This window comes from Hemiscyllium ocellatum, chromosome 16 (assembly GCF_020745735.1).
Source record: "Hemiscyllium ocellatum isolate sHemOce1 chromosome 16, sHemOce1.pat.X.cur, whole genome shotgun sequence".
Classification (NCBI taxonomy): Eukaryota; Metazoa; Chordata; class Chondrichthyes; order Orectolobiformes; family Hemiscylliidae; genus Hemiscyllium; species Hemiscyllium ocellatum.
In genome coordinates, this window is record NC_083416.1 from 49,606,779 (window position 1) to 49,623,661 (window position 16,883).

The following is a 16,883-nucleotide window of genomic DNA, read 5'->3' on the forward strand; positions in this document are numbered from 1 at the left end:
ACATAAGAGCAGAAATTAGGTCATTTGGCCCATCGAGTCTGCTCCCTACTATTTGATCATAGCTGATCATTTTTTTCAAGCCCATTTTCCTGCTTTCTCCCCCTAACCTTTGATCCTCTTGACAATCAAGACATTCAATGAACTGGCCTCCACAGACTTCTGTGGCAATTAATTCCACAGATTCATCAATCTCTGGCTAAATTCGTTTCTCCTTAAGTCTGTTCTAAAGGGTCTTTCTTTTACTCTAAGGCTGTCCCCTCGGGTCCTCATCTCTCCTGTCAATGGAAACATCTTCCCAATGTCCAGTCTGTCCAGGCCATTCAGTATTCTGTAAGTTCTCCCCCACCATTCTTCCATTCTTCTAAACTCTGTCGAATATAGTCCCAGAGTACTCAAACTTTCCTCGTACGTTTAGCCTTTCATTTCTGGGATCATTCTTATGAACCTTCTCTGGACCTGCTCCAGGGCCTGTACGTTCTTCCTGAGGTAAGCGGCCTAAAATTGCTCACAATACACTAAATGTGGTCTGACCAGAGCCTTTTAAAGCCTCAGAAGTACATCCCTGCTTTTATATTCAAGTCCTTTCGAGATGAATAACATTGTATTTGCCCTTCTAACTATTCAACCTGCAAATTTACCTTAAGAGAAACCTGGACAAGGGACTCCCAAGTCTCTCTGCAGTTCAGATTTATGAATTTTCTCCCCATTTAGAAAATAGTCCGTGCCTCTATTCTTTTTCCAAAATGCATGACCTCTCACTTTCCCACATTGTATTTCATGTCACTTCTTTGCCCACTCCCCTGACCTGTCTAAATCTTTTTGCAGCTTCCCCACCTCCTCAATACGACCTGCCTATCTTTGTATCATCTGCAAATTTAGACAGAATTCCCTCAGTTCCTTCATCCAGATCATTAATGTATAAAGTGAAAAGGTGTGGTCCCAACACTGAGTCTTGTGGAACACCACTGGTCACCGGCTTCCATCCTGAGAAGGATCCTTTTAGCCCCACTCTATGCTCTCTGTCAGACAGCCAATCTTCTATCTATGATAGTAACTTGCCTCTTCCACCTTGGGCCCTTATTCTTGCTCAGCAGCCTCCTGTGTGGTTCTTTATCAAAGGCTTTCTGGAAGTCCAGATAAACAACATCTTTGGCCTAACCTGTTCATTACCTCCACAAAGAATTCAACAGATTTGCCAGGCATGACCTCCCCTTGATGAAACCATAGAGTCATGGAGTCATACAACATAGAAAGACACCCTTTAGTCCAATTCAACCTCACTGATCTAACATCCCAATCTGACCTAGTCCCAACTACTAGCATTTTGCTCATATCCCTCTAAACCATCCTGTTCATATATCCATTCAAATACCTTTCAAATGTTGTATTCTACCTTTTTCCACCACTTCCTTTGGCAGCTTATTTCACACGTGTACACCCTTGGGTCCTTTTTAAATCTTTCCCCTCTCACCTTAAACCTAATGCCTTCTAGTTTTGGACTCGCCCGCTCTAGGAAAAGACCTTGGCTATTCACCCCATCTATGCCCTTCATGATTTTATAAAACGCTGTAAGATCACTCATCCGTCTCCAATGCTCCAGGGAACAAAGTCCCATCCTGTTCAGTCTCTCCCTATAGTTCAAATCATTCAACACTGGCAACATGCTTATAAATCTTTTCGTACCCTCTCAAGTTTAACACAGCCTTCCTATAGAAGGGCAACCAGAATTATATGTGGTATTCCAAAAGTGGTCTCACCAATGTCCTGTACAGCTGCAACATGACCTCCCACCTCTGACTCTCAATGCAATGACCAATGAAGGCAAACGTGCCATCTGCCATTCGTTAGCCCGCTGGCCCATCTGATCAAGGTCCCATTGTACTTTGAGATAACCTTCTTTACTGTCCACTACATCACCTATTTTGGAGTCATCCACAAACTTACTAACCATGCCTCCTATATTCACACCCAAATCATTTATCTAAATAATAAAAAGTAGCACTGATCCTTATGGCACATCACTAGTCACAGGCCTCCAGTCCGAAAAGCAACCCTCCATCGCCATCCTCTGCCTCTTATCTTCAAGTTAATTTTGTATCCAATTGGCTTTGAGGGCAAGGGAGAGAGTGGTGGTAGAGGGGTGCTTTTCAGACTCGTGGTATGTCACAGGGATCGGTGCTGCGTTCACTGCTTTTTGTCATTTATATTCTGGCAGCATTTGTGGAGAGAGAAACCGTGTTAATGTTTTGAGTCCAATATGACTTTTTGTAAAGGACTTAATTTCTTATTTTTGCTGATTTTTCTTGTTACTCAGCTAGCTGAGGACATGACAGATATTAAGAATCTTAAAATCTGTAAAGCAAATAGCTTATAGAAGATTCATAATATTAGCAAAGAAAGGGGGAAAGGAAATGTTGAAGATTTGATGTTAATAGTTTGAAACATTGAATTGGGACAGAATAATAATAGAAACTTTAATAGAATATAGTCAATGAAAGGAGTGGTGCTGGTGACCGAGTATCCTCATGTTGTCTTCCGTGCTGGTAGATGAGCAAAGGTAATAGTTACAGAGATGTGGAGGAGGTTAAGCTACTTTCAAAAGGAGATTTGAATCAACGTAATGCAGAATTGTCCATGGCCATTTTTTTGTGCAAAGTTCAGAAACCAGAAATGTCCATGTCAAAAAAAAATGCAACCTTGAAAATTATTCTTGTGTTTGGTCACTTATTTGCAGCCATGAAGAGTTGATTTGTGGTTCATGTAAACAACTTTCTCCCCTAGATTCGTAATGTTCATATTGGATTGTGTGTGGACAGTAAACATGGGCCTTCTGGCTCACAGCTGAAATTAGATGTTTGTAACAAACATGGTGCAGATGGAGCCTGGTCCCACGAGCAGGTTAGTGAGCTGAAACAGTACTTTAATTTCATTTAACAAACTAAGAACCAGATGGTTACAGTATGTTGCTGATATTCCTCTGTCCTACTTCGTCTCCTGCTGTTTTCCTCTTCCATTAACTCTGTTCATTCTCTGTTGTGGGTGAGAGAGGGATAGTGGGTGGTATGATGTGATGTAGTGGGAAAGGAGCCACCAGCACTTGTAGGCTGCATTTAGGAACAGGAGTAGACCATTGAACCCCTGGAGTCTGCTTTGCCATTTAATGAGATCATTTCCTAATGTGTGGCCTAACTCCATATGCCTGCCTTTGGTCTATATCCCTTAATATCCTTGCTTAATAAAAATTTGTTTGTCTCAGATTTAAATTTAACAATTAAAGAACAAAGAATAGTGCAGCACAGGAATGGGCCCTTTGGCCCACCAAGCATGCGCTGACACATGATACCTATCTAAATAAAAACCTTTTGCTTCTACGCAGTCCGTATCCCTCTATTGTCTGCTTGTTCATGCATCTATTGAATTAGAAGAATTCTTCATCATTTGAAGAAGAGAGTTCCAAACCTCCATTACTCTTTGCATGTACAAGTACTTTCCAACATCTCAACTGAAAGCCTGACTTTAATTCTTAGGTTATGAGCCCTGGTTCTTGAATCTTTAATCAGTGGAAATAGTTTATCATTATCTACCTTGTCTTTTCCTGTTAATATCCTGACAATCTTAATTAAAATCACCCCTTAACCTTCTACCATTCCAGAAAATAAAGGCCAAATTTGTCTAATCTCTCCTCATAAGTTAATCCCTAAAGTCTGCGTACCATCCCTGCAAACCTGTGCTGAACTCCATCCAGGGCCAAAACAAGCCTCCTGAGCTGTGATGCCCATTTGTGTTCTTAATACACTAATGGGGCCAACCTAGAATTTTATGCAATTGCTATGTGACATCTGCATATATACTCCAGTCCTTTAGGTATGATGGCCAGCATTTCATTAGCCACCTTGACTACTTTCTGTCCCTATTCATGGCATAAAGAGCTATGCTCCTGAATCTCCAAAATCTCATTGAATATCCACAACATTTAACTATGCACCTTCTGAAAAATATACCCTGCTATCCTTTATGAGTTCAAAATGGATAACGTCATACTTGCTTGTATTAAAATCTGCAACAGCTTTGCCCATTCACCCAATCTATCAATTTTTTATTGTAATTTTATGCTGTCATCAACACTCTCTACAATACTGCTCAATTTTGTGTCGTCAGCAAAATTTAGATATTTGACCTTTTTATGCCATTATCCAAGTCTTTAATGAAAATTGTGACTAATTGAGGCTCCCACATAAATCCCTGAGGGACACTGGGAGAAATTTTCATTGAGTCTTTTGTATGCATTAAGTCTCCATTTATTGTTGCCATATCTAACATTGAAATCAAACAATGTTGCTAAATTAATCAGGCCTTTAATTGAATTGAATGGCAAGATTTATTTTCATGTTGTTTCCCCACATGAACCTGATTGGTGTTGTTTTGAAATTGCGCATTCCCTGCCTGCGTTTTCAGCGTGCTGCCTCTTCCCCATTCCTTACTTAGACTCTTGCCACATCCAGTCCTAAACGTTGTGTTCCCACTGAAGATCATGCCTGGTGCCAGAGTTCCGGAGTTAGGAAAATGTGAGACTCGATGGTGCAGACTTATTGAGCAGATGATGTTATAATCTTCCTTAAAAATCTCACAACACCAGGTTATATTCCAACAGGTTTATTTGAAACCACTAGCTTTTTGAGGGCTACTTGATGAAGGACCAGCGTTCTGAAAGCTAGTGCTTCCAAATAAACCTGTTGGACTATAACCTGGTATTGTGTGATTTTTAACTTTGTCCACCCCAATCCAATACCAGCTCCTCCACATCATAATCTTCCTTTAAAGTACTCACATTGCTGCTTCACACTCTTCAATGCTTGCTATGAACGAGGGCTTTGAAGATGAATGATGACGGAGAGCAAGTTCAACAATCATTTTTAAAAAGCAGCATGGATCATAACAACCTTGCCTCAGCACTTCTGCACCATCGAAACTCTCGCTTTCATAACTCTGGAGCTCCTGTATTGAATCAAGATATTGAATGCAAACGCATGTTTAGAAGTGCAAAACCACAGGAAAGGGATGTTGATAAGTGGATGCCTTTCCTAAAGGGAGAGAGAGAGATGCAAGTTGGGGAAAGGGATTGACCATAAATTGAAAGGTCTAGGATGAGACTGCAAGTCAAGGGGTCAAGGAAATGTAAGGTCTGCAGGAAGCAGGAGACTTGGTTAGAAGATTTGGTAGTGAGTAGGAGATACTGCGAGCAGAAAGTTTTTTTTGCTACATTGCTAAATTTTCTTTTACTTTAAAAGTAATTTCACTTATACATGTAAGAATTTAACAATATAAAGTATTTAAACTTACAGGGTATAATATTTTAAAATTTTTCTCTGTTGAGAAAGAGCTTCCAGAATCTAAGGATGGCTTGTGTACTGGTTTTTAAAGTCATGATTTGTGGAAATAACTGCCACAAGTGAAGACTTGTACAAATAGTCGCTTGATGGTACAAAACCTGGGAAATGTTGGAATGAAAAAAAAATACTGTTGAAGCTTTTAATCTTCTCATTAGGATTGTACACAAGAATATTAGATTTCAAAGGCAATGATAATCTGTTCTACATAAGAGACAGGATACTGACTGATTGAGGCTTTTGAGGACTACACAGGGGACAGTTAATCCAAAGCTTTGTTTAAAGCTTAAAAAAGGCAAGTCCGTTCCAACTAATGTCATGGGAGATGCATCTTCAAGATGTGTTGGCCAAGATTTAGTTTAATTGAAAAAGATACAATGCCAGTACAAATTCCAAAGGTCGTTTCTCTTGTAGTGGATTGACTATTGCATATATGTAGATTCTAGCAAATGCAAATGAGCCACTTTGAGCCCAACTAATAAGCCAACATCATTCGGGTAATTGCTTGTATACTTGGGACTGCTGTGTAAGTACTACCCACTTCAGAATCCAATCTAATATTAAACACTAAGTTCTAAATTTTGTCAGCACAGGCTGGTTGAGTACTGTTGGTCCTTGATATGTTGAGAATGTAAGGTCTATGTACCTGGAATCATGCCAGCACTGAATTCATGTAACGACATTACTCATTTGTATGGTCGGCATCTTGTTGATGGAAAATGGTTGTTCTTCTGTATTACTATTTTCAAATTTGATTTTACTTCTCCCATCAGGTCTTTACATTGGGTTGGCGAGAAGATATACGCCCTGGAGATCCCTTGCACACGAGAAAAGTTTGCTTTGATGCTGTCTCACATAATAGTCCAGTCACATTATTTGATTGTCATGGAATGCGTGGAAACCAGCTATGGAAGTATAAAAAGGTGAGTGATACTTATTAATATTCATAATGAAATTTTTCCAACATATGTGGAATAAATTTAAGAGGTTAAATTTGCAGACAGGGAATCTTTTCTCCACATTGACCTGGAATATAACTTTGAACTGTCTATTAATCAATCACCTGTTTAGATCATTTAAATTGTATGAAAAAAATGAACAGTTTGAATATGAAGTTGAATCTCAAATTTTGTTAGTAATTCTACATGAAATGAAAATATTATTGAATTACCTGAATTGATCTCGTGTCTGTTAAGAGCACATGAGCCGCAGTTCAAAGAGCCACATTTTCAAGTGTGTCATATGTACCTGATTAATGCATAGTATTTTGTAACTACGACTAAAAAGTATTTAACATATTTGAGGATGTAACTAAATGGATATACTATGGGAACTTATGGAAATAGTTTACTTGGATTTTCAGAAGACATAATGTAAGTGACATGTAGGTACACAAGATTTGTATGCAGAGATTGGGGGTAATATAGTAACTGGATTGAGGATTTATTCGTGGCAAGAGAACAGGGAAGAAGTTAAATTGACATCTTAGGGGCTATTGTAAGTATTTGTGCTTGGGCCTTCCTTAAACATAATGGTACAAATCATTTACAGGAGTTGGGAGATGTGTGTCAGCACACTGTAGAAGGCCTGACACACTGACACAATAAAATTTACGATGAAGTTTAAACTCCTGATGATCCCCTGATATCCAGCATCTGTCATGAATATCTAACCCTGAGCATAGCGTGGAGATTTGGACCAGTTATTTTGGAATTATCTGCATATTTGCATTGGGAATGCTAGACAGTCCATTGTCTGGTTTAACCCAATGACTTGTTCACATTCATATTCATAGAGTATTGCTGGCTAGCCAGCATTCATTGTTCATCTTGAATTGCCTTGGAGAAGCATAAAAAATAGAAGCAGGATTAAGTCATTCAACACTTCAAGCTTGCTCCATTGTTCAATATGATCATAGCTGATCCAACTCCATATTCTCCATTTCTGCTCATCCCCTTTGATCTCTTTCGGCCTAAGAACTATATCTAACTCCTTGAAAGCATTCAATGTTTAGAGCTTAACCATTTTGTATGGCAGACAATTCCACAAACTCACCCTTCTTTGTATGGAAAACATTGCTCCTCCCCTCAGTCCTTGATGGCCTATTGCATCTCATTAAACTATGATTCCTGGTTCTGGACTCCCCTATCATCAGAAATAACTGTCCTGCTTGTATTTTTTTCTCTGCGCCTATTAGAAAGTTATATGTTTCAAAGAGACATCCCCTCCCAATCTTGTAATTTCCAGTGAATATAGTCCTAACTGTTTCAACTTCTCATCATACATCAGTCTTGTCATCTCAGAGCTCAGTCTGGGGTAAATTACTTGCCTAATTTGTCCCTGACTTTGAAGTTTCGCATCCCCCTAAAGGCTTGACAACATTCCACAATGTTGGTGCCCGGAATTGCAAACTTCAATCTATTTGAAACTTGGCCTAAATTTTTCAATTAAAATATATCACTCCATATTCATCTGCGTTAAATGTAATCTGCCACTTGTTCACTGATAATACTACCTTGCTTTTCAGGTCTCTCACTATCCTTTTTATGAGAAACCCTATTGTAATATGTCATAGATTCCAGACCAGACAGGCATGAACCTTAAACTCAGTTCTATGATATTGGTCTCTCCTTCAATCATTCTCGATCTGTAGTCGAGTTGATATAATGTCTTCAGTTAGTCAGCTAATTGCAAGTAATGTGTGTAACATCAGTTAGCACAGGATCCAGACTGTGTGCATGTCTGTGTGTTGTAGTCATGTACATTGTTAGTACTGTTAATATACTTCAAGACATCTGTCTCAACATGAACCTGATCTCTGGCATTTGTGTTGTGGGCTAAAAATCCTAAAAAACACAACATGGTGGTTGTAAATGGTACGAAAAGCTAGTTGTGACAATGGCTAGTTGTGTCAGTAAGTGGTCGCTAAAAGCTGAAGAAGTGACAATAATGTGGAAGCTGTGAAAAGTCTTTTTCACTCAGCCATCAATCTGAGTTCATAGCTGAACTTACTATAATCAATCCTAAAATCTCCAATCCTGTATTAAAGTGCAGTGAGTACCCCTCTCTCATTCTCTTTAAAGAAAAAATGAATTTACAAAGGTCCCAGCACGTGGGATTCTTACACAGGCATAGTCTGCAGTGATTCATGAAGGCAAGTCACCATCTTCTCAAGGGCAATTAAGGTTGGAGAGCAATAAATGCTGGCCCAGCCAGACACCCATGTCCCATGAGTTAATTTTAAAAATCTCCAATTCCCATCCTGTTAATCTAATCTGTTAGATTAATTCTTACCTGGATTTCCACTCAGCAGTCACTGAGTTCTTACATTGAACAAAGATTGATATTCTTTTTATTCTAGAAGCTGATTACAAGCCATTTATAATGAAATAATACCACAGCAGACAAGCACATATTACGTATCTGGTACAGATAGGTTTGGATTTTACACAGCCATTCTACATTCATCTACTGGGAAGTGCCCACTGAAACTGCATGAAAATTCTGTCTTGGCCTTATGTTATTTTCTAATCCGTCAAGTAAACAACTGTACCTGCAAACTCTCAAATTACCACTGAGTGGTGCAATTTACCTCTATGGCAGTTGTGTTTAGAACTAGACCACCAACCCCAGTGTGCCTTTCCTTAATTTTCAGAGATACGTAGTTCATGCATCTATCCTGCATAAACTCTTAATACGTATAAGCTGCTTTTTAAATAAAACTCTTTCCATCTAACACTCCATTACAGACATTTGCGTTTTTTCCAATAGCAATGCTGAATGAAGACCGTCCAAAGTCATTTTGTATGAAGCATTACTTTACCATGGAGAAAGTTTTGCTTGCTTCAGCATAAAACTTATGTTAATTTTTAGATTAGGAGCAAATTGAGATAATTGTATGCACTTCCCAAGTTAGTGATTTTCCAAATTAAAACTCAGTTTGCACATTAGCAACAAAATAAATGCTTGGCTATTATAACGAAGATGTCAAGAATAGCTATCTTTATTACATTAATGTTTACCTTAAACCTAAAATATATGCTGGTTGTTCTGCTATAATACACATTTCATTAATGCAAATTCAATTATAATGCAATTGATGAATTGGGGGGTACTGTTTCTAAAGCATGAACTTTTAAAACGTGTGTTGGTTGTAACACAATTACATTGCCAAAACTTTAAGTGCTGTTTCTCAAGTGCGATTTTTCTATAATGCGGTGTTGCACAAGAACACAACCATCACGTTATAGAAGAACTACCTGTATAACTAAAACTACAAATCGATTTCAACCATAAAAAACATTTATTCTCTGCCTATTGTTCCTTTCTCTTATTTTTAGCATTATCAATTCTAAACTTGTTCTTGTTCTAAGAAGAACTGAATTTCAAAAATAATTTATTTTACTTTTTTCTTCCCATTCTACTCCCATCTTTTCATTATGAGGGCACTTATGGTTGAAAACCAGTTAGAAAGATCCTATTTGAAACAATTAATGCAAATGGTATGAGTTGACATGATAATATTAATATAACATTTTTAACATGTATAAATTCACAAAATCAATCATGGCTGCTCCAGCTGAGTTATTTATATTGGTTACCTCAAGACAGGTTTTTTTTCTGCTAAAGTTTTAGATTTGATTGATTTGGGGGCTTGTGCCAACGTTATGAGAGTTTCTTGAAAGACTAATCCAGCAACAGAGTGATTTTGCCAGTAAAAAAGGTATTTGTGAGTATGGTCATGTCCCAGTAGCAGAATTGTAGATGACAGTAATTGGTAGCATTGTGGACTGGCACCATTTGCGATTGCTTCCAGCTCAGGATCCACATCTGATTCAGTGACGAGTGTGGGAAGGCATGCCAGGCATACCAAAAAATAAAATGTCAACCTAGTGAAGCTACCACACTAGACTGCTGACATGCTAAACAGTGGAAGTAGTATGTGATCGACAAAATAAACAATCGCATAACCAACTGATCGGAACTAAGTTGCGCACTCCTGCAGAGTAATTGTCTGACATTTCCCCAGCAGCCATTGCAACACACTTTCTTGCAAACTGCTTCAGCTCCTTGTGGTTACAGCACTGCTTTCATCACACTGTGTGTGTGTGTGTGTGTGTGTGTGTGTGTGTGTGTGTGTGTGTGTGTATATATCTCTCACTTTTCTCCATTACTTTGGTCCTGTCAGACCTGAGCTGCCTTTTAATATAGTGCAAAGTCTGATCACATTAATCCTCCCCAGCTAACATTTGACAACTTGAGCTTCACTGCACTTGCATAGCTTTCTTAAGAATAAGTTTGTCTTTTGTCAGCAGATGCGCTTTCATGACAAGTACTCGTATAACTAAAATAATCCTATTTCTGATGAGATCAAGCTTTCATTGTTCAAACTGTTAATTTTCAATTAGGCATTTAAGTGCAGTAAAAATAAATTTAATATTTCCCTCTTCCCGAACTCTTATTTTAAACACATGCTTTTAATAAATAACATTAGCAGAGATCTCAAAACGGATCTTTAAAGCCTTCAACATTTTTCCAGTCTGACTTTTCTGCTCAGTCAGGTCTAGGGTGTAAAACACTTTTCCCAGCATTGTTAACAAAGTTGTAACTTCTAATTGTTCAAGTTTTTTTGTTTAACATTCTGGCTATTTAATACCTTCCAGTCTCAATGGTAAAATTCCAAGTCTGTTTCAAATCACCCTTTATCTCCACAGGAGCAAGGATGAGAAAATTCAAAGCCTTACTGACTCACCCAGTGGTATAAAGTTGCACACTAGAGATTTTTAGTTGTACTCTGCTTCTTACAGTACCAAGCTCTGTTAATGCACTTACAATCTACATTAATTTCAGTTGCAAACTGCTGATACTATGTTCAGTATGCTGGCTATCATGGCTTGTGTCTCCATGCCTCGACACAGTATAGGAATGATACCAGAAGTCACATGAAAATGGCAATTCATCATGCGCCGTCTACAATGTACATGTTTCTCCAAATGAATCACTTTCCCTGGAATGAATTTCTTTTGGAAGTTTCCACTACTTGTAACTGATTCCATGCTTATAAGGAAGTGCTAAAAATTAGCATACATAATATTTTTGTTTCGTATTAAAAATCAGAAACAAAAATGGAAAACACTGGACAATCTGTTTCCATTGTTCTACATTGAACAGGTCAGGCAGCATCTGTGGAGAGTGGGGAGAAAATAAAGTTAACATTTCAATTTAATTAAATCTGTCATAAATTAAACTGATGCCCTTGAGTACAAAGATTTTACTAAGCATGTTTTGGAAACATTTGAATTTAATTTTCTTAAAGATTGGATATTGTACCCCAATGGAACTTTGTATACTTGTAAAAGCCATTTTCGGTAATTTTAACTTACTCACAGGTGAACTGTTTATTAAAAATGCTTCTGTCTCCGTTTTCAGATGTATTAATCAAATGCACTGAAACTATACCTTTTGAAATCATCATTTTAAATACTTTTAAAACTGCTTTCTGATGTTATGGTTCATAAATATTTTGCATGTGAGTTTGAATGGCTAATTGTTTTCGCAGGTGAATGGAAGTTGAAGAAAGCAAAAAGAATCTTAGAATTTATGTCCACAGTGGACAATTTTAGCTGATGACCTGTTCGGTGTTGCCATCATTTCTAATTTTATTAGTTATGATCTCCTTTGACATTTTCTTCTCGCCAGGAGGTGCAATACAATTGTTTTGTACTCAGTCGTATCTTCGACAAACATTGAGGCAAGTTCACACTTCAGCATAATTTACAGAATAATGTTCAGGAATAAGAACTGTAGATTGGTGGTTTCATTCTCCCCTCATAGGCTATGGAATTTTTATTTGTCTTAAGCAAAATAGTTTAATCACGTTAGCAAGAGGTAATGTACAAATAATAGATTTTATCATGCTGATACCAAAACCATTTATCATCTGTTTTATTTTCCAGGACAAGACTCTATACCATCCAGTCAGCAATAGCTGTTTGGACTGCAGTGCCACGGATAAAAATATTTTTATGAATCTCTGTAACCCTTCATCTCCTACACAACAGTGGTTATTTGAAAATATAAATACAACAGTTTTGGAAAAAATGAACATCAGAAACTTGTAGTGACTTGTATTTAAAGCATTGAGATGTAATCATTTTTACTGAGGGTGGTTTTTAAGGGATGTTTTTATAGCTATATCCAGGGTTTTTTTTATTATTATGGTATTTTGAAAGGTTTTATCTCAGGACTGATCAGGTATAAGCAGGTGTGTGTTAATGATGTCATCAAGTGCTCTTGCAGTGCACCAGTGCTTGTATGCTGAAGTAATAAAACTTGAGCTACTTCTTTAGTGCCTTGACCGGTGAAAGGCAGAGAGTACCCACATCACTATGGTTCTTATAACATCTGGCCAGTTAGCCATCTTACTTTTTGCCAATTCATTTTCTAATTTGACTAAAGAAAAAGAAGGATTTACATTTGTATAGCATTTTTCACAATCTCTGGATGTCTCAAAGCGCTTTACAGCCAATGAAGTACTTGCAAAATGTAGTCGCGTTTGTCATGTAGGAAATTAAATTATTTTTAATCAACTTGTTCAGACATGTTATGACATCCCTTTGGGATAGGTGAGACTTGAACTTTTAATCTCGCTAAATTCCCTGCAAACAATTATTTAAGTTAGCTGATTTAATTGCACTTTAAGGGGATCCAAGCAGTGAAAAATAACAATTAAAAGTGACTGCAATGTTTTCCAAACTGGCTAAGTATCCATGTTATATAAAGCTCTGTTTTCCACAGTGGAGTCTGCTGCTGTTTCAAAGATCTTTGACAAAAAAGAAAGAAACTACAATAATTTATTTACAATTTAATTAGCCTAATTACTGGAATTACCTTTAGAAGAATTCCATTAAAATAAAATGGAACAGCATAAAATGTACTCTGCTGCTTCCATGATTGCATATTTTCTGGTTTTATAAATCAAGTAATGTTTGTATGTTTCTCATGTTGACACCAGTATTACATTTTACTGTGGGATTCAGAGTTTACTAGTCTGTCTTATTTTGCACTTTAAGATGACACTGTCTACATGTAACCAACCTTGGTTCGCGTTTATTAGCAAAGACCTGATTTAGGAACGTGTAAGGACCTGAATTCAAGTAACTTTATGCAACGCCTGTAACAAAATTTGAATGCCCTCAGAGAAATGTTGCTTAAGTCTTTTGTTTGAACTGGTAATCTTTGAGCAAGAATTAAGCACTGTTGTTTTTTGTTTACAAAAAAACTTGATCAGCTATGGGGAGTATTTAAAAGTTTGCTCATTATTTATGTCTATGCAGAAGATAACCTTCAACCACCGTACAAGATGATCAGGTGTTTTCCAGGATTACAAAGAGGATATAATTATAGGAATTACATGATTTATGAGTCAACCATTTTTTTCCATAGTGAGTGATCTTACACAGAAATAACTTCTTTGAAATACTTAGTTCACATATGATGGAACTTTTGTCCAATGAAAATACAAATATACATAAATTCAAGCAGAGAAATGCATTACCGAGCCCAATAGGTTCAGACCAGTGTTTACTCTGAACCAAAATTTGTAACCATCATACTTCGTCTTATTCTAACAACATGTCCAAATCTCTTCTCTCATCTGTACCTATATAGCTTCCCCTGAAATGCAATTCAACTAAATGTGTCAACTGTTCCATGTATGTTGCAAGTTCTACATTCTTAGCACTCTTGGCTAAAGACGTTTCTTTTGAATTCCTTACTGGATTTTTCAGTTACTGACTTTTATTAATGGGCTAGGAGAAAGTGAGGACTGCAGATGCTGGAGATCAGAACTGAAAATGTGTTGCTGGAAAAGCGCAGCAGGTCAGGCAGCATCCAAGGAGCAGGAGAATCGACGTTTTGGGCATGAGCCCTTCTTCCTCAGGGCTCATGCCCGAAACATCGATTCTCCTGCTCCTTGGATGCTGCCTGACCTGCTGCACTTCTCCAGCAACACATTTTTAACTTTTATTAATGGACCCAAATTTTGGATTTTCCCATAAGCAGAATTTATTTTATTTTCAGAATTATTGGAGGAAGCACTGCTCTGAGTTAAATATTAAGCTATTCTCTAGTTTCTGCTTTTATAAATTTTAAAGGTTTGTAGATACTTCAAATAGTCCATTTGTATAAGCATAACTTGGGTAAACATTTTCCTTCTAGTTTTGGTCTGTTGTTTAGAATGCCTTTGGAAAATCAATAATATCACATGGATCAAACATGTATGCAAGATATCTGACTTGAGAATGTGGTGCTGGAAAAGCACAGCAGGTCAGGCAGCATCCGAGGAGCAGGAGAACGGTCTAAGTATATCAGTCAGCCTCATTAACATGTACCAATACAAAGAGAATGCAACCATTATATGTGTAAGAAAATGTGTATTTGAATTGGGCTGTTGATAACCCTGTTACTTTTTCGTTACTTAAGATGGTGTGTGTATCAACTGCAGAATATATTCTGACAAAATATTTTTAAAATCAATGTTTGAATTACAAAGTGCTTTTCTGTTCAAATATACATTTCTCAAATTGAAAGTCCACTGACTCCTAAACAGCTTGTGTAAATACTTTCTGGTATTTTCCATTGAGAATTTTTCTTTGCATGAATTTTTTCATTGTAAACATCTGAGGAAATTGGCATAAATTGTACTATTAAATGAAACATGGTTCTTCAGTTTCAACATTTGTTAGTCTTTGAAATTACTTCATAAAATTACTGCTGTTTTGTAACATTTACACATGGGTTGTTGGTAATGGTTATGATAATGTTGCATAACTTTAGATGCTGGAATCATTTGACATGTCCCTCAGATTTGGCTCAGCCAAGGAAATGGCATACATGCTTGTAGGTTGTGTTCACTATCCTTTTGAGTGGTGTTCTAAGATCTTGCATTACCAGTGTACTAACTTGCTCATTTTAAACACCATTACTCAAAGCAGTGAAGAACTCAGCAAGTCTGTTTACCAGAGCAAACACTTCTCATCTTATTCTATTATTATTGGTCCTATCATTACAACTGATTCTTACATGTCTTATTTTTAATTTACATTATTGTCATCTCAAAGGCTCAAACACGGAACAGGAAAAGTGAAAAAAAAAGGGGTGGTCAGGGTAGACGCAGTAACTCATGCTATATTTAACCTAAATGTGGACCAAGTCTCCTTGTTTAAAATGATTGTGCCTATGAACCATTTTAATTCAGTACTTCAGACTTTAAGTCTATATTTTCCACCATTTTTTAATCTTGATGTCTGTTCAGGAAACTATATACATTAGAACAAGCATTACTCCTTTGAGTGCATCGAAACCAAGTATTAAGTATTCTGCCTACTTCCTCTTTTTACATTTAATGACACCAACTTCCCCCCCCCCCCCCCCCAATACAAAATCACTGTTGAGCTTCTGGAATGGTGCCCTCTACCATGGAATTCCAGCCATGTAAACTGAGTGGCTGAAGAAACCAAATACTGTACAAGAGGTAATCCAACCTTTTATTTGGTCTCTTGCCCATAAATAGTCTCATTGCATTAAATAGAAAATTGGAATTAAGGGGTCTGAGTGCTAGTCTTTGTACAGAGCTTGCTTTCCTGAGCAAGACTAGTAGCTGTTCACAATTATGTTTCTTACATTGCTAGATTATTCTAATTGTTTTTCCTTTAAGGTAACCACTTTATCCTAATATCATTTTCAACTTTTAATTAAATTTCTCCCAGTTTTATTAACTGGAAAATCTTGAATGATGGACGAAATGTAAATTCTGTAATGTGTTTCATTAAAGGATGTTTCAAATTAAAGTTTCGAAAACATAATTCCTGTGTTAAATATAGTAGCTTGTGTTTACACAATGTCTTTAACATAATAACATGTCCAAGGACACTTCAGAAACATTATAAGGCAAAATTTGACAATGATTAAGCTTTTCATAATCTGTCCTATTACCTTGCTCAATAATTCAAAGAGGTAAGTTTCAAGAAGCATCTTAAAGGAAGCTTAGAGCGAAAGTGGTTCAGGGATGGAATTTGCAAATAGAGATTAGGCAATGGAGGGTGGAGCTACCAACAGTGAAACATTTTAAACAAGATATGCTCAAGAGACTTTAACCAGAGTGCTGCAACTACCCTATGAGGTTCTGGGGTTGGTGAAAATGTCAGGGTCATGTGAGGGCTTGAAAATAAAGATGAGTTTTAAGATTTGGAGTTTTGCTTATCCAAGAGACCATGTAAGTGGGTGAATTTAAGGTAATGGACTTTGTAAGATTTTCAGATTCGCTTTTTAAACTTTAATTTTAAGATCCAACACCCTTACAATTATAGTTTGTGTTTGAAAGAGCCAATCTAAAAGGTTACTTGACCAGATTAGTTACAAGACCCATACCAACTATTTCACAAGCAAATTTTCAAGGGAAATAATACTTAATAAAAGCAGTGATTTTACCAGTCG

At 37.1% G+C, this 16,883-nt stretch overlaps 1 protein-coding gene across 2 annotated transcripts in view; it reads left to right on the forward strand.

Moving 5' to 3' along the window:
- LOC132823210 (polypeptide N-acetylgalactosaminyltransferase 10-like) overlaps positions 1-14,263 on the forward strand; it is a 96,989-nt gene extending 82,726 nt beyond the window's left edge. Inside the window, exons 10-12 of one of the 2 annotated variants that reach the window (XM_060836817.1) lie at positions 2,782-2,898; positions 6,161-6,310; positions 11,947-12,041. In XM_060836817.1, the coding sequence (XP_060692800.1) occupies positions 2,782-2,898; positions 6,161-6,310; positions 11,947-11,961 (282 nt within the window). In that variant the 3' untranslated portion in view covers positions 11,962-12,041. Of the gene's footprint in view, positions 1-2,781; positions 2,899-6,160; positions 6,311-11,946; positions 12,042-12,343 lie in introns of those variants that run through there. The other variant, XM_060836816.1, reaches the window with a different exon arrangement.
- The last annotated feature ends 2,620 nt before the right edge of the window (positions 14,264-16,883 follow it).